Source organism: Oncorhynchus clarkii, chromosome 17 (genome assembly GCF_045791955.1).
Source record: "Oncorhynchus clarkii lewisi isolate Uvic-CL-2024 chromosome 17, UVic_Ocla_1.0, whole genome shotgun sequence".
In the NCBI taxonomy this organism is placed as follows: domain Eukaryota; kingdom Metazoa; phylum Chordata; class Actinopteri; order Salmoniformes; family Salmonidae; genus Oncorhynchus; species Oncorhynchus clarkii.
This window is the reverse complement of record NC_092163.1, coordinates 76,864,845-76,888,840: the sequence shown is the minus strand read 5'-3', so window position 1 is coordinate 76,888,840 and position 23,996 is coordinate 76,864,845. Positions and strand designations below refer to the sequence as shown.

Sequence of the window (23,996 nt, the reverse complement as noted above, 5' to 3'; positions counted from 1 at the left end):
AGTTACCTGTAGATTCCCTATAATACATTTTTTTTTTGCCAAATAGTTAGTAGTTTCAAGGGATGGAACTTGAAGGGATACAGCACATACTAGATAACATGTGCACGTCACAATCACTAGCCTCGTTTACACCTTGTGTTAACATGTACGTTTCGTAATCGGATCAATATGATCCAATCACTATCTAATCATGTACATTCAGAATGTGGAAATGATCAGGACAAAGGACGCGAGTTAGCACCAGGTATAAACGAGGCTATAATGTGAGCTCTTCTTTATTAGCCTACAGTGTTTTTTGGCCTCTGTTACGCAGGGAGGATGTATGTCACAAGTGGTTCACACGCTCTTTTTTTTCTTAAATTGAAACCACACGAACTTCCTTTTCTACCTTCCTTGTATTGTATTTGCGCGTCAAGAGACAGTCACAGGAGTTGACAGCAATGATGTATATATTATACACATTGGTTTGAGAAAGAGAGGCGCGAACATGTAGCCTAGGCGTTGTGTTGATAAAGGTTGAAACATTTATCCAGGATGAACCGTTCCAGTAAATTGTCATCTGAAAAACAGACGAAAACCTGGATGAAATATGGAGTGCTATGCTGACAACAAGATGCAACTCGAGACCGGTGAGCGTAGTGTTAGAAACCAGAATTGAAACCTGCGGTGCTTCAGTGAAGGTAGGCTTGGAATGAACATTTGCTTATTTTTTGTAACTTAAAAAAAAAAAACTATTTGTCCTTAAAATACTGTAGTTTGGTGTCAGCATTTGCATGCGGTTTGTTTTTCAACCATGTTTTCTAAATATGTCCTTGTTTTTTGCTTGAGCAAATAGGCAGTGCAATCAAGTTTTATAACATTTTACGTTAGACTGACGATGGGTACTGAAATATTTCTACCGATATTGGCAGTTGTTAGGCTATAGAAATTAAATTACTTACTTTTTTTCTCAGAGGGAACTTCTGTGATTGTCATGTAGGCTATGATTTTTCAGCTCTGGTCAACATTAACATAATTGCAAGCATTTTGTGAGTTTGTTACAATTACCATGATTATCAATGTTTTGTTCTGTTTTTCCTTGTATTATGCATATCGTTAAACTCTCTCTTGAACAATGGATCTTTCCTAAGGGCACGAAGCAAGATAAAGTTAACCCGCACCTCTCTGATTCAGAGGTGTTGGGTTAAATGCGGAAGAAACATTTCATTTGAATGCATTCAGTTGTACAACTGACTAGATATCCTCCTTTTCCTCTGTATACGAAGGGGATACAATCGGACCCTGGGAATTACAGTATCTATCCTCAGTATAACATCAATGATCCTGGAGAGAATTGTTCATGAGCAAATGTATGAATATGTCAACAAACAAATTCTAATGTATGATTTTTCAGTTGGGTTTTTAGAAAAACATACTCCACTGATTCATGTCTACTTTACTTGACGGACTTCATCAGGAAAGAGATTGATGAGGGAAATCTGTGTGGAATGGTACTGCTTGACCTACAGAAGGCTTTTGATACAGTTAACCACTGTCTCCTAATCTCCAAACTGGAGGCACTGGGGTTAAGCAGCTGGGTAAAGTCCTACTTGACAGGTCGAGAGCAAGTGGTAGAGGTTAATGGTTCACTGTCTCAGGCAAAACCAATGAGTTGTGGTGTTCCGCAGGGGCGTGTGTCTGGGCTTCTATGGTTTTTACTGTATATAAACAATATGAAAGATGCTTGTTCTTGCTCTCCTTTCCTTTGTTGCGGATGATTCTACACTTCTGGTTTCTCATAAAAGTTAAACTATGTTGGAGAGCATACTTAGCACAGAGTTTACTAACATTAGCAAATGGCTTGGATATAGTAAGCGATCTCTGCCGTTACTGTAGAGAAACCTGAGGCAGTTATTTTTGGGTCCAGACCTAAATTGTGTAGGTCCTCTGAAATCAGAGTGTAGTTAGGGAGTGAGGTGCTGACTACTAAAACCTCTGTTAGCTGCCCGGGAAGCATCCATGGTGGAAGCTTGGGGGTGCGAGCATGGCCACTAAAGTGCTAGGGAAGGTTACTGCCAGCACCAAGTTTTGGCTAAAAAGTCCAAGCTTCTTGATAAGGACTCCATGAGAGTGCTAGCCACTGCCCTCATTCAATGCCATTTTGACTATGCTAGTACTTCCTGGTTTGGGGTCTTATCTAAATTTATGAAGGGGAAGCTCCAGATAGCCCAGAATAAGATGATCAGGGTGGTGTTGAAGGTAAGCAGAAGCTGCTTTCAGGATCTCAACTGGCTGCCTGTTGAGGCTAGGGTGTCCCATGTTAGATATAGCCTGGATTAATTGGGGTGTCCCAGATTAGACTGGGTTTGGTTTAATTAGTGTGTCTCAGATTAGACTGGGTTTGGTTTAATTAGTGTGTCCCAGATTAGACTGGGTTTGGTTTAATTAGGGTGTCCCAGATTCGACTGGGTTTGGTTTAATTAGTGTGTCCCAGATTAGACTGGATTTGGTTTACAGGAATATTTATGGTTCTGCACCCAGATATCTAACTGGTTACTTTCCCTGTGTTCGGGATGCACACAACCACAGCAACAGAACATGTGTTGCTAATGTGTGTTTATACATGTTCAGGAGTGATGCTGCGAAAGGTTCTGTCTTGTATACTGGAGCCTCCGAGTGGAATGAGTTTCCTCTGACCATTAAAACAATGTCCTCTCTGGGCAGCTTTAAAAAATACAGTAAAACAAAATGTTTGTCTTATTTGCCAATGTGAACGTCACCTACGACGTACAGTGCCTTGCGAAAGTATTCGGCCCCCTTGAACTTTGCGACCTTTTGCCACATTTCAGGCTTCAAACATAAAGATATAAAACTGTATTTTTTTTGTGAAGAATCAACAACAAGTGGGACACAATCATGAAGTGGAACGACATTTATTGGATATTTCAAACTTTTTTAACAAATCAAATACTGAAAAATTGGGCGTGCAAAATTATTCAGCCCCCTTAAGTTAATACTTTGTAGCGCCACCTTTTGCTGCGATTACAGCTGTAAGTCGCTTGGGGTATGTCTCTATCATTTTTGCACATCGAGAGACTGACATTTTTTCCCATTCCTCCTTGCTAAACAGCTCGAGCTCAGTGAGGTTGGATGGAGAGCATTTGTGAACAGCAGTTTTCAGTTCTTTCCACAGATTCTCGATTGGATTCAGGTCTGGACTTTGACTTGGCCATTCTAACACCTGGATATGTTTATTTTTGAACCATTCCATTGTAGATTTTGCTTTATGTTTTGGATCATTGTCTTGTTGGAAGACAAATCTCCGTCCCAGTCTCAGGTCTTTTGCAGACTCCATCAGGTTTTCTTCCAGAATGGTCCTGTATTTGGCTCCATCCATCTTCCCATCAATTTTAACCATCTTCCCTGTCCCTGCTGAAGAAAAGCAGGCTGTGTTGCTTTTACGCCAAACATAACGTTTTGCATTGTTGCCAAAAAGTTCAATTTTGGTTTCATCTGACCAGAGCACCTTCTTCCACATGTTTGGTGTGTCTCCCAGGTGGCTTGTGGCAAACTTTAAACAACACTTTTTATGGATATCTTTAAGAAATGGCTTTCTTCTTGCCACTCTTCCATAAAGGCCAGATTTGTGCAATATACGACTGATTGTTGTCCTATGGACAGAGTCTCCCACCTCAGCTGTAGATCTCTGCAGTTCATCCAGAGTGATCATGGGCCTCTTAGCTGCATCTCTGATCAGTCTTCTCCTTGTATGAGCTGAAAGTTTAGAGGGACGGCCAGGTCTTGGTAGATTTGCAGTGGTCTGATACTCTTTCCATTTCAATATTATCGCTTGCACAGTGCTCCTTGGGATGTTTAAAGCTTGGGAAATCTTTTTGTATCCAAATCCGGCTTTAAACTTCTTCACAACAGTATCTCGGACCTGCCTGGTGTGTTCCTTGTTCTTCATGAGGCTCTCTGCGCTTTTAACGGACCTCTGAGACTATCACAGTGCAGGTGCATTTATACGGAGACTTGATTACACACAGGTGGATTGTATTTATCATCATTAGTCATTTAGGTCAACATTGGATCATTCAGAGATCCTCACTGAACTTCTGAGAGAGTTTGCTGCACTGAGAGTAAAGGGGCTGAATAATTTTGCACGCCCAATTTTTCAGTTTTTGATTTGTTAAAAAAGTTTGAAATATCCAATAAATGTCGTTCCACTTCATGATTGTGTCCCACTTGTTGTTGATTCTTCACAAAAAAATACAGTTTTATATCTTTATGTTTGAAGCCTGAAATGTGGCAAAAGGTCGCAAAGTTCAAGGGGGCCGAATACTTTTGCAAGGCACTGTAACTGCAATGATGAGATGGATGTTCTTCTTTGTTTTTTTTATGTTGTGTTAAAACGCGGCCATACTGTGTTCAATCGTGTGGATCTTGCCTAGCCATCTTGTCTGAAGAGGATCACTGTAACGCAGACTGAGGGAGTCAGGAAGCAGGTGCAGTCGGTGAGTTTAATCAGTGTGAATACAAAAACAGATGTAGGGTCTAAACTTGGGGAAAACAGGAAACAATACTATCTAACAAGTGATAAAACGGAGTGTTAGATAAAGGGGAAGTAATCAGGGAGGCATGGGAGTCCAGGTGTGCATAATGATGGGTTGCCAGGTGTGCGTAATGATGGGTTGCCAGGTGTGCGTAATGATGGGTTGCCAGGTGTGCGTAATGATGGGTTTGAACATCTTGGCCATGTTCTGTTATAATCTCCACCCGGCACAGCCAGAAGAGGACTGGCCACTCCACATAGCCTGGTTCCTCTCTAGGTTTCTTCCTAGGTTCTGGCCTTTCTAGGGAGTTTTTCCTAGCCACCGTGCTTCTACACCTGCATTGCTTGCTGTTTGGGATTTTAGGCTGGGTTTCTGTACAGCACTTTGAGATATCAGCTGATGTACGAAGGGCTATATAAATAAATTTGATTTGATGGGTTGCCAGGTGTGCGGAATGATGTGTTGCCAGGTGTGCGGAATGATGTGTTGCCAGGTGTGCGGAATGATGTGTTGCCAGGTGTGCGGAATGATGTGTTGCCAGGTGTGCGGAATGATGGGTTGCCAGGTGTGCGGAATGATGGGTTGCCAGGTCCGGCAGTTAGTAGACCGGTGACGTCGAGCGTCGGATTGGGAGTAGACGTGACAATCACAATGGATTAAGTCCCACACTTTATTGTGTTTTCCTCTATGATTTAACTGATGTGTATGTATGGCTTGTTTTATGTGTACTTGTTTTGGTCAAATTAATAAACTATCTAATTATAGATTGATTTGAGTGAGTGTGTGGTGTCAATTATTTTTGAAATGGCAACTATTCATTCCAATCGTGTGATAAATTCCTAACCACTTCCAACCAACAGTACTAGATTATTAATCCGTGAATATGTGTTCCTGCTTGAAATGCCCGAGAGGCACCAGTAGCTTCACTGAAAATGTAATTAAGCTGGTCATGGTTTGGACATTTCTAGTATTATCAATAATAAGTCTATTGATGAAATTGTATAATACTAACTTCATTGTTTGGGTTCTACCAGTTGATGATTATTGAAGCTATTCAATGAATTGGTGAGCTGTTGAGTGAGTGTAATGAGGTCTGTGTGTAGAGGAGTCAGGCGCAGGACAGCAGATATCAGTAAATAAACGTACTTTACTCCACATATACAAAAAAGAGAGCCCACATTAACGGACCGTACTACATACAAACAATTACTCGCAAACAGACATGAGGGAACAGTGAGTTAAATAATGAACAAGTAATTTGGGGAATAGAAACCAGGTGTGTGTAAGACAAAGACAAAACAAATGGAAAATGAAAAGTGGATCGGCGATGGCTAGAAGGTCGGTGGTGACGTCGAACGCCGCCCGAACAAGGAGAGGGACCGACTTCAGCGGAAGTCGTGACAGTGAGTTAACAGTGTCTCTTTTTTGTTGTCCCCATGCAGCCCCCCCCTCATCTGATGGAGAGGCCGTCTTCTACAACCAGGCGTCAGGCCTGGTTCCAGACCGGTCGCCAGTGGCCTACCCTGAAAGAACAAGATCCACAGGGACCTCCATCCACCCACCCGTCCGTTCCACACCAGTCTGCATCAGAGGATGATGTCTTCTCAGATGGTCAGTTCTCATTTTGGTAGTTCGATAAAGAGCTTACATTTTGAGTGACATAAATTTTTTTTTTTTTTTTAACTTTCCTTTATTTAACTAGGCACGTCAGTTATTTGCAATGACGGCCAAAGCCGGACGACGCTGTGCCAATTGTGTGCTGACCTATGGGACTCCCAATCACGGCTGGATGAAATCCAGCCTGGATTCGAACCAGGGACTGTAGTGATGCCTCTTGCACTGAGATGCAGTGCCTTAGACCGCTGCGACATTGCTGCATTATTGTATAATATCTATTGAACAACAACAGGCAGGGGTCTAAAACTCCTTAACAGCAACTCTGTTTAGTCTGGTATATTTATAAGTCACAATATGTGGACGGCTGGCCTCTGCATGATGCATCACAGCTTTGCGACAGAACAGAGAGAAGAAAAAAAAAATGTGCGAAGTGTTAATTGTCTTAATGCTGAATGCTCACCCAGATTGTTCTATATCTACTGTTTCCACAGGATGCTCAGCAGGAAAGATTGAGAGCTGGCTGCTGTGCTGTGGGTGAGTGAGCATGCCGTGCAAGGTTTGACTTTAAAATGAAAAACTTCAGAGAGGAACTCAATAGGCAAGGATTATGCGTCAGTGGCAGCTAAAGGTTGATGGAAACCGCCCACAGTGTGGGGGAAATGTAACAGATGTGAATTGCCAGTATCAAGTTGTGCTCGAAAAATAGATCTTTTCTGTTTAGGATATGGTTACAGGTCAATGGCATGGCCCAAAGGGGATTCTTGAGTCATTTCCCGAAACACCTTGGTTCTAGAGCTAGTTGTGTTCTATTTATACTGTTGGACATTCTATTTCCAAACTTTCTTTGGTGTTGTGTTTTATAGTCCCAGGTTTCCATCATGTTTGGTAGAATAGTACTGTTTTGTTCTGTTGATTCCTCCAGTTATGTTTAACAGAAAATAGCATCCATGTTAGCACAGAAAAGCAATTGTTGTATAACTGGATGGAAACTTAAATATTGTGTAATTACTTATGTATTATTACCAATGATCATAGATGACTTGGTCGCGACTCTATTGGCAACATGATGTCATGAACGCAAGTCAAATTGCTCAAGTAGTCGGAAAAAGGGACGTGCGAACTTGTATTATTATTTTGTAGGTTTTTCAGTCGGATAAAGTGAGATAAGAAATGCTGGGGTGTTCTTACAGCATCTGGTTAACTTCACTATCTGACAATCCGCTTGAGAGCATTTCCTCTGTAGGAAGTGAACAAACTTGTAAAAGCTGTAGCTCTGCTGGACAGACTGAGAGGATAGCTGGCTAGAGATGATCCCTGTAGGTCTGACCCTGTATAGTAAAGATACCAGTAGGTCTGGTTTGACCTGGATGTGTTTAACACAGAAGGCAAAGGTTAAACAACCATTAACAATCTATCTAACAGACAGTAGTATTTAATCATTCCGACTGCAGCTGATCACTGGGGCTAAATAGCCAGTTATATATATATACATACATACATACATACATACATACATACATACATACATACATACATACATACATACATACATACATACATACATACATACATACATACATACATACATACATACATACATACATACATACATACATACATACATACATACACATATATATATATATATATATATATATATATATATATATATACATACAGTGCCTTGGGAAAGTATTTGGCCCCCTTGAACTTTGCGAACTTTTGCCACATTTCAGGCTTCAAACATAAAGATATAAAACTGCATTTTTTTGTGAAGAATCAACAACAAGTGGGACACAATCATGAAGTGGAATGACATTTATTGGATATTTCAAACTTTTTTAACAAATCAAAAACTGAAAAATTGGGCGTGCAAAATTATTTAGCCCCTTTACTTTCAGTTCAGCAAACTCTCTCCAGAAGTTCAGTGAGGATCTCTGAATGATCCAATGTTGACCTAAATGACTAATGATGATAAATACAATCCACCTGTGTGTAATCAAGTCTCCGTATAAATGCACCTGCACTGTGATAGTCTCAGAGGTCCGTTAAAAGCGCAGAGAGCATCATGAAGAACAAGGAACACACCAGGCAGGTCCGAGATACTGTTGTGAAGAAGTTTAAAGCCGGATTTGGATACAAAAAGATTTCCCAAGCTTTAAACATCCCAAGGAGCACTGTGCAAGCGATAATATTGAAATGGAAAGAGTATCAGACCACTGCAAATCTACCAAGACCTGGCCGTCCCTCTAAACTTTCAGCTCATACAAGGAGAAGACTGATCAGAGATGCAGCCAAGAGGCCCTTGATCACTCTGGATGAACTGCAGAGATCTACAGCTGAGGTGGGAGACTCTGTCCATAGGACAACAATCAGTCGTATATTGCACAAATCTGGCCTTTATGGAAGAGTGGCAAGAAGAAAGCCATTTCTTAAAGATATCCATAAAAAGTGTTGTTTAAAGTTTGCCACAAGCCACCTGGGAGACACACCAAACATGTGGAAGAAGGTGCTCTGGTCAGATGAAACCAAAATTGAACTTTTTGGCAACAATGCAAAACGTTATGTTTGGCGTAAAAGCAACACAGCTGAACACACCATCCCCACTGTCAAACATGGTGGTGGCAGCATCATGGTTTGGGCCTGCTTTTCTTCAGCAGGGACAGGGAAGATGGTTAAAATTGATGGGAAGATGGATGGAGCCAAATACAGGACCATTCTGGAAGACTCCTGATGGAGTCTGCAAAAGACCTGAGACTGGGACGGAGATTTGTCTTCCAACAAGACAATGATCCAAAACATAAAGCAAAATCTACAATGGAATGGTTCAAAAATAAACATATCCAGGTGTTAGAATGGCCAAGTCAAAGTCCAGACCTGAATCCAATCGAGAATCTGTGGAAAGAACTGAAAACTGCTGTTCACAAATGCTCACAAATTTCAGTCTGTCAATGTGCAAAACTGATAGAGACATACCCCAAGCGACTTACAGCTGTAATCACAGCAAAAGGTGGCGCTACAAAGTATTAACTTAAGGGGGCTGAATAATTTTGCACGGACAATTTTTCAGTTTTTGATTTGTTAAAAAAGTTTGAAATATCCAATAAATGTCGTTCCACTTCATGATTGTGTCCCACTTGTTGTTGATTCTTCACAAAAAAAATACAGTTTTATATCTTTGTTTGAAGCCTGAAATGTGGCAAAAGGTCGCAAAGTTCAAGGGGGCCGAATACTTTTGCAAGGCACTGTGTGTGTGTGTATATATATATATATATAACTCAAGGGGTTTTCTTTATGTACTATTTTCTACATTGTAGAATAATAGTGAAGACATCAGAATTATGAAATAACACATGTAGTAACCCCAAAAAGTGTTAAACAAATATATTTTATATTCTTCAAAGTAGCCACCCTGCCTTGATGACAGCTTTGTACACTCTTGGCATTCTCTCAACCAGCTTCATGAGGAATGCTTTTCCAACAGTTTTGAAGGAGTTCCGACATGTGATTGTGGAGGCCAGGTCATCTGATGCAGCACTCCATCACTCTCCTTGGTTAAATAGCCCTTACACAGCCTAGAGGTATGTTTTGGGTCATTGTCCTGTTGAAAAACGAATGATATTCCCACCTAGCGCAAACCAGATGGGATGATGTATCGCTGCAGAATGCTGTGGTAGCCATGCTGGTTAAGTGTGCCTTGAATTCTAAATAAATCACTGACTGTGTCACCAGCAAAGCACCATCACACCACCTCCTCCATGCTTCACGGTGGGAACCACACATGTGGAGGTCATCCGTTCAACTACCCTGTGTCTCACAAAGACATGGCAGTTGGAACCAAAAATCTCAAATTAGGACTCAGACCAAAAGACAGATTTCCACCGGTCTAATGTCCATTGCTCGTGTTTCTTGGCCCAATCAAGTCTCCTCTTATTATTGGTGTCCTTTAGTAGTGGTTTATTTTCTTCAGCAATTTGACCATGAAGGCGTGATTCAGAAAGTCTCCTCTTAACAGTTGATGTTGAGTCTGTTACTTGAACTCTGTGAAGCATTTATTTGGGCTGCAATCTGATCCTCTGCAGCAGAGGTAACTCTGGGTCTTCCTTTCATAGAGAGCCAGTTTCATCACAGCGCTTGATGGTTTTTGCGACTGCAATTAAATAAACTTTCAAAGTTCTTGAAATGTTCCATATTGACTGACCTTCATGTCTTAAAGTAATGATGGATTGTCATTTCTCTTTGCTTTTTTGAACTGTTCTTGCCATAATATGGACTTGGTCTTTTACCAAATAGGGCTGTCTTCTGTATACAACCCCTACCTTGTCACAACACAACTGATTGGCTCAAACACAATAATGACAGAAATTCCACAAATTAACAAGGCACACCTGTTAATTGAAATGCATTCCAGGTGACTACCTCATGAAGCTGGTTGAGAGAATGCCACTAGTGTGCAAAGTGTGGCTACTTTGAAGAATCTCAAATATAAAATATATTTTGATTCAACACATAATTCCATATGTGTTATTTCATAGTTGATGTCTTCACTATTATTCTACAATGTAGAAAATAGTAAATAAAATAAAAACCCTGGAACGAGTAGGTGTGTCCAAACTTTTGACTGGTACTGTATATAGTAACTTCGGAAAGTAATCAGACCCCTTGACTTTTTCCTAATTTTGTTAGGTTACAGCCTTATGCTAAATTGATTAAATAGTTTTCCCCCCTCACAATACAACAACCCATAATGACAAAGCAAAAACAGGATAAAAAAATAATAATATATGAAATATCACATTTACATAAGTATTCAGACCCTTTACTCAGTACTTTGTTGAAGCACCTTTGGCAGCGATTACAGCCTCGAGTCTTCTTGGGTATGACGCTACAAGCTTGACCTGTATTTAGGGAGTTTGTTCCATTCTTCTCTGCAGATCCTCTCAAGCTCTGTTGTGTTTGTCACGTTCGTTATAAGGATCGGACCAAGGCGCAGTGTGGTATGCGTACATTCTTATTATTTAAAGAATAAACTCTGATCAAACTAACCAAAATAACACAACGACACGTGACGCTATACAAAAGAGTGTTGACAGGCAACTACACATAGATAAGATCCCACAAACACCAAAGGGAAATGGCTACCTAAATATGACCCCCCCCCCCCCCCCCCCCCCCCCCTCCCACACACACACATCAGAGAGAACGATAAACAGCTGCCTCTGATTGGGAACCATATCAGGCCACCATAAACATACAAACCCCCTAAAACTAGCGTACCCACCCTAGTCACACCCTGACCTATCCAAAATATAAAGAAAACAGATATCTCAGGTCAGGGCGTGACAGTGTTGGATGGGGAGAGTTTCTGCAGAGGTATTTTCAGGTCTCTCCAGAGATGTTCGATCGGGTTCAAGTCCGGGCTCTGGCTGGGCCATTCAAGTACATTCAGAGACTTGTCCTGAAGCCACTCCTGCATTGTCTTGGCTGTGTGCTTATGGTCGTTGTCCTGTTCGAAGGTGAACCTTCGCCCCAGTCTGAGTTCCTGAGCGCTCTGGAGAAGGTTTTCATCAAAGATCTCGCTGCTCCGCTCTCCATCTTTCCCTCGATCCTGACTAGTCTCCCAGTCCCTGCTGCGGAAAATATCCCCACAGCATGAGGCTGCCACCACTTCCATACAATCCTGTCTCGGAGCTCTACAGACAATTTTTTGACCTCATGGCTTGGTTTTTGCTCTGACATGTACTCTTAACTGGGGAAACTTATATAGACAGGTGTGTGTGCCTTTCCAAATCATGTCCAGTCAATTGAATTTCCCACTGGTGAACTCCGATCAAGTTGTAGAAACATCTCAAGGATAGAAACAGGATGCACCTGAGCTCAATTTCAAGTCTCATAGCAAAGGGTCTGAATACTCATGTAAATAAGCAATAAATACTAATATATATATATATATATATATATATATATATTTGCTGAAATTTCTAAAATGCTGTTTTCACTTTGTCGTTATGGGGTATTGTGTGTAGATGGACGAGGGGGAAAAAAACACATTTTAGAACAAGGATGTAACGTAACAAAATGTATAAAAAGTCAAGGGGTCTGAATACTTTCCCAATGCACTGTATATCCGCCTTACAATTTTTAATAGATAGACCAATGGTGTTTATATGAATAGTTAACAGGTCCCAAGATCGACCCCTGTGGAACACCTGTTATACCTTTTTTCAGACCTAACCCCATCAATCAGGTGTCTGAGCTCAGGCCTATCGAGGACAACTTATTCAATAAAACAGCATGATCAACAGTGTCAAAAGCTTTTGACAGATCCACAAACAAAGCATCACATTTCATTTCATTGTTTAAAGCATTAACAAAGATTATTAACAACTGAAGTGGTTGCTGTAATAGTGCTCTGCCCAGGACTAAACACTGATTGGATGCCCAGGACTAAACCCCGATTGGATGCCCACGACTAAACCCTGATTGGTTTACATTCAAAATACATTTCTCAGATAAAAAATAAATTAAAAAAAGGTGCAAAGTTGTGCATTTACCAAGGATTCTAGAATCTTAGCCAAACAAGGAAGTGTTGAAATGGGGTGATAAGTATGATCTCTATCTCCATGTGTATGGAATGGCAGCACAAGAGATGATTTCTATACTTTTTTAATATTTCCTGATAATAATGTTAAATGAAAAAATGGTGGGTTATTGAGCCAACAATGATGGGTGCTGCACACTTTAAGCAGACTAGGATCCAATTGGTCGGTTCCTGTGGATTTGTTGTTGTCTATTGCTACCAAGGCATCCAGGACTTGTTTTTCTGTAAATAGTCTACATTTTAGCCGGGTTCCCATTACAATCTGAAAGAGTGGTTACATAACAATCAGATTTAGCCTTTTCTGTTTTTACATAATGATACCTCGGTTGCTTAAAAGCTTGTCCGTCTGGGCTTAAGCTTCTGTTCCTGGCCTTGACCCAATGTAATGGTCCAGTGTGTAGCTGGTGTAGAGAGTCAGGCGCAGGACAGCAGATATGCGTAATCAACGTACTTTACTAAAAAAAAAAATACATATATACAAAGCAACATAGTGAGCCCACAAAAACTGGGCAATAGTCACTGTCCTGGGTGAAGACACCAGTAGAAACATATTTATCTGGTGTACCGGTTAAAATAAGAACAATCAGAGTTGATTTTGAAGGCTCTTTATGGTTGGGCCGTGTGGGTTTAGTCACCATCTGGGTTAGGTTTAGATTGTCTGTCTGCATTTCCCAAATCATAATTTAGGTCACCCAGGATAATAACTTCTGATTTTAGTAAAATAAGAAACTAGTTTCCTCATCGAGTGTGTTAGCCGGGGGGAGGACAGTAGACCCCTATAACAGTTATGGATGACATTTTTCCCCAGACAAAGGCTTAACGATATACTGAACAAAAATATAAACACAACATTCAACAATTTCAAAGATTGTACTGAGTACACTTCATATAAAGAAATCAGCCAATTTAAATAAATAAATTGGACCCTAATCTGTGGATTTCACATGACTGGGAATACAGATATGCATCTGTTGGTCACATGTATTTTAAAGAAAAGGTAGGGGCGTGGAACAGAGAACCAGTCCGTATCTGGTGTGACTACCATTTGCCTCATGCAGCGTGACATCACCTACGCATAGAGTTGATCAGGCTGTTTATTGTGGCCTGTGGAATGTTGTCCTAATCTTTTTAATGGCTGTGTGAAGTTGCTGGATATTGGCAGGAATTGGAACACAACTTTGACATCAGGAAACCGCTCGCCCACACATGCGGTTGTGAGGCCGGTTGGCCATACTGTCAAATTCTCAAAAACGATGTTGGAGGGGGCTTATGGTAGAGAAAGGAAATTCTCTGGCTACAGCTCTGGTGGACATTCCTGCAGTCAGCTTGCCAATTGCACACCCCCTAAAAACTTGAAACATCTGTGGCATTGTGTTGTGTGACAAAACGGCACATTTCAGAGTGGCCTTTTATTGCCCCCAGCACAAGGTGCACCTGTGTAGTGATCATGCTGTTTAATTAGCTTCTTGATTTTCCTCACCTGTCAGGTGGATAGATTATCTTGGCAAAAGTGAAATGCTCAGTGTAGTAGCTAAAAAAAAATAAAAAGTCAGCTCTGAACACATAATAACCCTTATTATTAATATCATAGTCCAGAATGTCCCCAGAGATCCAAGTTTCAGTCAATACCAGAATGTCCGGATACGTCTGCATAGCCCAGATCTTAACGTAATCCAGTTCAGGAAGTAAGTTCCTAATGTTCGGATGCATCAACCCAAGTCCTTTACGTTTTTTTTAAAGTCACATGGAAACTCCAATTCAAACAAGCTACATTCAACAGGCGCTGTCTGATGGTTGACGTCTATACAGTTGCTATGGCTATAATATTGCATAGAACTGCACCATTTGGTCTATCCCTATTAGTAATGGAAGAAAGAGAAGACATTGAAATGCCCTGGGGTCGGCACCGTGGGGCCTGGGGTCTGCACCGTGGGGCTGACCCCAGGAGTTATCAAAGTGAATATGCATAGATAATAACAGAGAGGAGCAGCAGCGTATGGATGGGAGGGGACAGATGATGCAAATAGTCTGGGTAGCCATTTGATTGGCTGTTCAGGGGTCTTATGGCTTTGGGGTATAAACTATTTAGGATCCTCTTGGACCTAGACTTGGCGCTCCGGTACCCCTTTGCCGTGCGGTAGCAGAGAGAACAGTCTATAACTAGGGTGGCTGGAGTCTTTGAAAAATGTTTAGGACCTTCCTCTGACTCCTCCTGGTATAGAGGTCCTGGATGGCTGGAAGCTTGGCCCAGGTGATGTACTGTGTCGTACACACTACCCTCTGTAGTGCCTTGCGGGTGGATGCCGAGCAGTTGTCATACCAGGCTGTGATGTAATAATAAAGGTTTTGGTGTGTGTGTCTTATTTTTTTATTTTAAATTTAAACTTTATGATTAGTAACAACATGTAACCTGCGTCTTCTCATTAGGCGGGAGACGGACTCAGAAAACTCTAGACATAATCTGACTGTTGGTAAGTCTGACAACAAAGCCACCGTCACTAATATCTACTGTCAGCATGGAGCAATGATGTCATATCCTACTGGTCACAACCCAACACTGATTTTAGTCTCCTCTCTTCTTCCAGAGTCTCTGCTGAAATCGAAAAGTTTTGAAGATGACCTGAGTCTGGGGGCCGAGGGTGAGGATGAAAGAGAACATAAACCCGTTGGCACACATTTACATGCAGGCGCGCACAGACACACGGACACACACACACACACACACACCGAGATAAAAACACACCATAGGAAATAATCAAAGCAGGAAATAGTTTTGTAGGAAAATTAGGAGAGCATCATGAATGTTTTGGAAACGGATGGTCTGTGTATGTGTGTTACCTTGTGAAGTCCATTACACCTGTTTTGTCTAGTGGAAGGCTTTCATTATTTTGCCATTTAATAAATCCAGGGTACAGGTCTGTGCAATGTCAGTGAGATACACCGTTCTCATGGCACAGGACTGCTTCTCCACTGCTAGTACATCAACGACATGTAGTTCCACTGAAACAAAACAATAGGCTCATTGTAGCATCTAACCTTCAGCCTTCACCTCTTTAATTGAGTGTCTGACATGCTGTGGCATGTTATTTAGCTGCTGACTGACTGACTCTCCCTAAGACTGGCCCGATTTTATACAAAGCAAAGCTGAGGGCGTGTCTGAAAAGAGACAAGCCATCGCTCACTGAAGTCTAGTCACAACACAAAGGGACACATGTCCCAGAGGAAATGTACCAAATCTTCTGGGGGAAATCATACACACACCAGTGTTTTCTTTTCACTCAAATGTTACTTTTCTTTAATGTTTTACAGCTACAGTATTAGATGTTGAGGAAGGAGTCTCAGAACCGAGGTAAGACCATATTTAACCAGAATATGTGGTTTAATTACATAAAGTCTGTCTTAAACGTATTTCCTGTTTTAGAGGGAGGTTTAGTTTAGTCAAGTATGGTTGAAGAGACGTACGTTGACCTGCTTTTATCTCCCAATGGTGGTGCCTGCTGGCTAAATGGTGCCTGCTGGCTAAATGGTGCCTGCTGGCTAAATGGTGCCTGTGTAGCAGCTGCCCACTGCTGTTTCCGCCACCCAAACATCCTCACAGAGGAGTCACCACCAGGTCAGTGGCCACTGGCCACCCACAGTAGTTGTTGGTTTTTTTTAATGCATTTTTTTCCCCCAGCTACTAGTACATTTTAAATACAGGTACATTAAGATATGACTTCTGTTTTAATACAGGCATATTAATAAATAATAGCATGCATCAACTACTATTACAAAGTTATTAGAATCTTTCTGGTTTGTTTTGTCCATTGTTTATTTCTGCCTGTCATAGTTGTTTGTCTTTGATTCCTGTTCTGTATCTGCAGTACTCCCCGCCAGAGACTGGCTCTGCCCCTTCTCCACCTGGGTCACAGTCTGGCCTCCAGTGGGCTCTCCAAAAGCACCAGTAAAGCCTCGAGGCGAGTTGGGACCAACCACTCTCAACCTGATGTTTCACAGTCTAACAGATCTAGTACAACGTCACTGAAGAATGTTTCAACTGAAGTGCAGTCAGTAACTCTCTCTCTCTCTCTCTCTCTCTCTCGCTTTCTCTCCTCTATATCTCCGTCCCCATCCCCTCTCTCTTCTTCTATCTGTCTCTCTGACTCATCACTTACACACACACACACACACACACACACACCCTAGTGTGTCGGAGGCCCTGCAGATGTGTGCGGAGGATGCAGAGGAGACTCTGTACCAGTTAGGGTTTGGTTGTGATGAGCCTGAGGTGACGGCCCGTATCCCTATCCGCTTCATCAACTTCCCCTCCCATGCCCACGGCATCAACCTCCGCCTCTTTCTTCAGTCCCAACTGCACCGGCTCCGACAGGAGGACCCAGGACTCTCCCTGGCCAGTAAGACAAACACACACCATTGTGTGGGACTCCCACCCACACTACTGTGGTCATCACCATCATGCAACACCCACAGCCAAGATATAGATAGTGTCTGAATATGACTCAGCTATAATTTACATAATAACTGTAGTTATGTAGCACTCAGCTTCATTTACGTAGTAACTGTAGTTATGGAGCACTTTTCATGCAGTTGAAACAGTTTAATCACTAAATCAAAGTGTACAATAGACAACTACATCTACAGACTGATAGTGTCTATATAACTCAGTGTAGTATACAGGGCCTTCAGAAAGTATACACACCTCTTGACTTATTCCAGCTTTTTGTTGTTACATCCTGAATTTAAATTGAAAAATAAAAATATATATTTCTCACCCATCTACACACAATACCCCATAATGACATCACAATACCCCATAATGACATCACAATACCCCATAATGACATCACAATACCCCACATAATAACAAAGTGAAAACATGTTTTTAGAAAGTTTAGCTAATTTATTGAAATTGAATTCCAAAATACAGTGCTTTGCAAAAGTATTCACCCCCCCTTGGCGTTTTTTCCTATTTTGTTGCATTACAACCTGTAATTTAAATGGATTTTTATTTGGATTTCATGTAATGGACACACACAAAATAGTCCAAATTGGTGAAGTGAATTGAAAAAAACAATGACTTGTTTCAAAAAATGTAAAACAATTAAAAATGGAAATGGGGTGGGTGCATATGTATTCACTCCCTCTAATATGAAGCCCCTAAATAACATCTGGTGCAACCAATTACCTTCAGAAGTCACACAATTTGTTAGATTGCACACAGGTGGACTTTATTTAAGTGTCACATGATCTGTCACATGATCTCAGTATACACCTGTTCTGAAAGGCCCCAGAGTCTGCAACAACACTTTTTTTTGGGGGGGGGGGGGGTAGTTATGCACGTCCATGTTTTCTGTTTTTTTTTTGTCTTATTTCTTGTTTGTTTCTCAATAAAACATATTTTGCATGTTGTGTAAATCAAATGATACAACCCCCACCCCCCCAAAAAAAATATTTTAATTCCAGGTTGTAAGGCAACAAAAAAGGAAAAATGCCAAGGGAGGTGAATACCTTCGCAAGCCACTGTATCTCATTTATACTGAACAAAAAATAAACACAAAATGCAACAATTTTACTGAGTTACAGTTCATATAAAGAAATCAGTCAATTCAAATAAATTCATTAGGCCTTAATCTATGGATTTCACATGACTGGGCAGGGGCGCAGCCATGGATGGGCCTGGGAGGGCATAGGCCCACCCACTGGGAACCGGGCCCAGCCAATCAGATTGAGTTTTCCCCACACTCCGACTTTTCTATCAACAATTCACATCTCCCATTGTCCTCTGTGTTGGGCAGCATTCCAAACAGTACAATATTCTCATTGTCCTCTGTGTTGGGCAGCATTCCAAACAGTACAATACTCTCATTGTCCTCTGTGTTGGGCAGCATTCCAAACAGTACAATACTCTCATTGTCCTCTGTGTTAGGCAGCATTCCAAACAGTACAATATTCTCATTGTCCTCTGTGTTAGTATTGTACTGTTTGGAATGCTGCCCAACACAGAGGACAATGAGAGTATTGTACTGTTTGGATTGCTGCCCAACACAGAGGACAATGAGAGTATTGTACTGTTTGGAATGCTGCCCAACACAGAGGACAATGATAGTATTGTACTGTTTGGAATGCTGCCTATCATTGTCCTCTGTGTTGGGCAGCATTCCAAACAGTACAATACTCTCATTGTCCTCTGTGTTGGGCAGCAATCCAAACAGTACAATACTCTCATTGTCCTCTGTGTTGGGCAGCATTCCAAACAGTACAATACTCTCATTGTCCTCTGTGTTGGGCAGCATTCCAAACAGTACTATACTCTGTCCTCTGGGTTAGGCAGCATTCCAAACAGTACAATACTCTCATTGTCCTCTGTGTTGGGAAGCATTCCAAACAAACTGTTCCTTTCTCTGAACGTTTCTTCCCCCCTGCAGGCCGTTTCAGGCAGGTAGAGGTGCTGACAGCCATGGCCAACGCCTTCTACTCCCTCTACTCACACGTGTCCCGCACGCCCCTCCAGAAGCTCGCCCCTCCTGAGTTCAGCTTCTCCCCCACCGCTGACGGGCAGATTGGACGGCGCTTCATGGGAAGTGTCCGCAGCGAACCGAGGTCTCCAGTGGAACGACTCAAGGATACGGTTTCTAAGATGTGCCTGTATACTGGCTCTGGGGCTTCTGCCCGGCTGGGGTCGGACTCTGCCTGCCCCAGACCAGGACTCTCCCCCGGGCCTGGGTCGGCACCCAAGAAGAGAAGCAGCCTTCCTGACTTGGTGGGTCTGGTCCTGGAGAACACCAAGGCAGAGCCTTTATCCAGAGACATGGAGGAGGATAATCAGGATACAGGGAACAGTAATGAGACGAGTGCTGCTGTGGACACGATGGTGAGCGAGAGAGAGACAGAGACACAGGGACACATAGACTGGGAGGGGGAGCAGGGGTTGTTTTCAGATGTACAGGATATGGACACTGGGGATAGTAACAAGACGTGTGCTGTGGGCACACGTATGTTCAGGGACAGAGAGACAGAGACACCGGGACATAGAGACACAGTCAGGGACAAGGAGTTGGAGCAGGGATTGTCATCAGATGGGGATGGAGTTGATTTAGAGAGAGGGCGACATCCTGACAGAACACCCAACTTTGGGGCATCATCACTTTCAGAATCAGGTCATCAAAGAGAGCCCAGTAGTAGGAAGAAGCTGGACTTTGGCCTTACTACTCCAAGACCTACCTGTGAAGTTGGAGAAACTCAAAACACAATTCATCCCACAGGCTGGGCAACAGTAGTGGCACCGGTCGCCAAGGTTACCCATGACATCACAGGCTGGGCAACAGTAGTGGCACCGGTCGCCAAGGTTACCCGTGACATAACCCGTCCTCAGATCGTTGAGTGTGTTCACCAGGCTCCGTACGGCAGTCAACTACAACAGTGGAATAGTAACACACAGGCGGAGGACATTTTGTCCTCTGAGAACGTCAGAAGATCTGACCGATCCTTCACCACGTCAGACGGACTACACAAACCCAGGGAGAAGGATTTCTTAACTACCAGTAACTCAGCCAAGAGTTTAGAGGTTGCAGTAACTCCCATGTCTAAGGTGGAGTCTAGTTTGGGAGAAACTGGAACACTGGTTGTGTCAACGTTCGTGTCTATAGAGCTCCTTAGTTGCAGGAAGTCCCCTTGTCTCATCACTGTTACTGATGTGACACCTTCTAGTTCTTTAGACACAGATGCACCTGAGATGATTCTCCCTGCCAGTGGTGGGACCACAGTGGTGCCTCCAGCAGCCCAGTATTATCCAGGTGTATGGAGGAACAAGAGGTACCTGAGTCCTCTGAAACCAACACCGCTCCAGGGGCAGGTCTCCCACACTATTCAACAGGCCAACTCCTTTGAGCTGGAGGAGGTAAGTGACAGAACTGTTTTGGATTGACCTATATGGCGCACTGTACTCCGGTCTCTGAGTTCCTAGGGCTGATACACACATCTATCTGGTGTAGTCCATTATCCAACCTTGGCTGCCTGACTCAATTCAAATCAAACTTTGTCAAATGCGCCGAATACAACAAGTGTAGACTTTACAGTGAAATGCTTTACTTACATACAAGCCCTTAATCAACAGTGCAGTTCAAGAAGAGTTAAGAAAATTATTTACCCAATAAACTAAAGTAAAAATAAAAGGTAACACAATAAAATAACAATAACGAGACTATAAACAGGGGTACAGGTTAGTAATGAGACTATATACAGGGGGTACCAAGTCAATGTGCAGGGGTACAGGTTAGTAATGAGACTATACACAGGGGGTACCGAGTCAATGTGCAGGGGTACAGGTTAGTAATGAGACTATACACAGGGGGTACCGAGTCAATGTGCAGGGGTACAGGTTAGTAATGAGACTATACACAGGGGGTACCGAGTCAATGTGCAGGGGTACAGGTTAGTAATGAGACTATATACAGGGGGTACCGAGTCAATGTGCAGGGGTACAGGTTAGTAATGAGACTATATACAGGGGGTACCAAGTCAATGTGCAGGGGTACAGGTTAGTAATGAGACTATACACAGGGAGAGCCGGTACCAAGTCAATGTGCAGGGGTACAGGTTAGTAATGAGACTATACACAGGGGGTACCGAGTCAATGTGCAGGGGTACAGGTTAGTAATGAGACTATACACAGGGGGTACCGAGTCAATGTGCAGGGGTACAGGTTAGTAATGAGACTATATACAGGGGGTACCGAGTCAATGTGCAGGGGTACAGGTTAGTAATGAGACTATATACAGGGGGTACCGAGTCAATGTGCAGGGGTACAGGTTAGTAATGAGACTATATACAGGGGGTACCGAGTCAATGTGCAGGGGTACAGGTTAGTAATGAGACTATATACAGGGGGTACCGAGTCAATGTGCAGGGGTACAGGTTAGTAATGAGACTATATACAGGGGGTACCGAGTCAATGTGCAGGGGTACAGGTTAGTAATGAGACTATATACAGGGGGTACCGAGTCAATGTGCAGGGGTACAGGTTAGTCATGAGACTACATACAGGGGGTACCGAGTCAATGTGCAGGGGTACAGGTTAGTAATGAGACTATATACAGGGGGTACCGAGTCAATGTGCAGGGGTACAGGTTAGTAATGAGACTATATACAGGGGGTACCGAGTCAATGTGCAGGGGTACAGGTTAGTAATGAGACTATACACAGGGGGTACCGAGTCAATGTGCAGGGGTACAGGTTAGTAATGAGACTATACACAGGGGGTACCGAGTCAATGTGCAGGGGTACAGGTTAGTAATGAGACTATACACAGGGGGTACCGAGTCAATGTGCAGGGGTACAGGTTAGTAATGTGACTATATACAGGGGGTACCGAGTCAATGTGCAGGGGTACAGGTTAGTAATGAGACTATATACAGGGGGTACCGAGTCAATGTGCAGGGGTACAGGTTAGTAATGAGACTATACACAGGGGGTACCAAGTCAATGTGCAGGGGTACAGGTTAGTAATGAGACTATACACAGGGGGTACCAAGTCAATGTGCAGGGGTACAGGTTAGTAATGAGACTATACACAGGGGGTACCGAGTCAATGTGCAGGGGTACAGGTTAGTAATGAGACTATACACAGGGGGTACCGAGTCAATGTGCAGGGGTACAGGTTAGTAATGAGACTGACTATACACAGGGGGTACCAAGTCAATGTGCAGGGGTACAGGTTAGTAATGAGACTATATACAGGGGGTACCGAGTCAATGTGCAGGGGTACAGGTTAGTAATGAGACTATACACAGGGGGTACCGAGTCAATGTGCAGGGGTACAGGTTAGTAATGAGACTATACACAGGGGGTACCAAGTCAATGTGCAGGGGTACAGGTTAGTAATGAGACTATACACAGGGGGTACCAAGTCAATGTGCAGGGGTACAGGTTAGTAATGAGACTATACACAGGGGGTACCAAGTCAATGTGCAGGGGTACAGGTTAGTAATGAGACTATACACAGGGGGTACCAAGTCAATGTGCAGGGGTACAGGTTAGTAATGAGACTATATACAGGGGGTACCGAGTCAATGTGCAGGGGTACAGGTTAGTAATGTGACTATATACAGGGGGTACCGAGTCAATGTGCAGGGGTACAGGTTAGTAATGAGACTATACACAGGGGGTACCAAGTCAATGTGCAGGGGTACAGGTTAGTAATGAGACTATATACAGGGGGTACCGAGTCAGTGTGCAGGGGTACAGGTTACTCAAGGTGATTTGTACATATAGGTAGGGGTGAAGTGACTATGCACACTTGGGCCAGGAGTTTTTCCTGACTACCTGTTTTCCAATAGGTACAGGTTACTCAAGGTGATTTGTACATATAGGTAGGGGTGAAGTGACTATGCACACTTGGGCCAGGAGTTTTTCCTGACTACCTGTTTTCCAATAGGTACAGAGCGCAGGGGAGGAAGACTTTGGACAGCAAGAAACTATAAGGTCAACATCTTTGTCCCGGTCCACTGTCAATCAAAACAAAGGTGAGGTCATAGTCAGCTGATACCTAGTGATATTACCAGTCTATATCTGCTCACTACACTCTTAGGGAAAACAAAGACCCTAAAACGGTTCCTCGGCTGTCCCCAAAGGAGAATCCTTTATTTTTTATATATATATATATTTTTTTTAAAGATATATATATATATATATCTTTTAAAAAATATATATATATATATATATATATCTTTTAAAAAAAAAAAATATATATATATATATATATATATATATCTTTAAAAAAATATATATATATATATCTTTAAAAAAAAATATATATTTAAAAAAAATATATATAATATATATATATATCTTTAAAAAAATATATATATATATCTTTAAAAAAATATATTTTTTTAAAAATATATATATATATATATATATTTTTTTTAAAGATATATATATATATATATATATTTTTTTTTTAAAGATATATATATATATATATATTATATATATTTTTTTTAAATATATATATATATATTTTTTAAAAGATATATATATATATATTTTTTTTTAAAGATATATATATTTAAAAAAAAAAAAAGATTTTACGACCAAACTAGTTGTTTTTAGAGAAAGATGACTGACTAGTGTGATTCAGAGCAGTCAAATTGCTGACTGGGACTTTGGTTTAATCTCACAGGAACACACACCCTTTTCAAATGACAGTTTTGAAGTGAATGTGGTTGATACTGTAGCTGCAATGGGCA

General features: G+C 42.0%; 1 protein-coding gene across 2 annotated transcripts in view; it reads left to right on the top strand.

The window, feature by feature from the left end:
- The first annotated feature begins 395 nt into the window (after positions 1–395).
- LOC139371431 (thymocyte expressed, positive selection associated 1) overlaps positions 396–23,996 on the top strand; it is a 24,463-nt gene continuing 862 nt past the window's right edge. Inside the window, exons 1-13 of one of the 2 annotated variants that reach the window (XM_071111842.1) lie at positions 396–680; positions 4,431–4,493; positions 5,975–6,143; positions 6,641–6,683; positions 15,178–15,221; positions 15,336–15,389; positions 16,060–16,099; positions 16,307–16,363; positions 16,614–16,706; positions 16,936–17,144; positions 19,176–20,044; positions 20,096–20,647; positions 23,183–23,270. In XM_071111842.1, coding sequence (XP_070967943.1) covers positions 600–680; positions 4,431–4,493; positions 5,975–6,143; positions 6,641–6,683; positions 15,178–15,221; positions 15,336–15,389; positions 16,060–16,099; positions 16,307–16,363; positions 16,614–16,706; positions 16,936–17,144; positions 19,176–20,044; positions 20,096–20,647; positions 23,183–23,270 — 2,362 coding nt within the window. In that variant the 5' untranslated portion in view covers positions 396–599. The remainder of the gene's footprint in view (positions 681–4,430; positions 4,494–5,974; positions 6,144–6,640; positions 6,684–15,177; positions 15,222–15,335; positions 15,390–16,059; positions 16,100–16,306; positions 16,364–16,613; positions 16,707–16,935; positions 17,145–19,175; positions 20,045–20,095; positions 20,648–23,182; positions 23,271–23,996) is intronic. The other variant, XM_071111843.1, reaches the window with a different exon arrangement.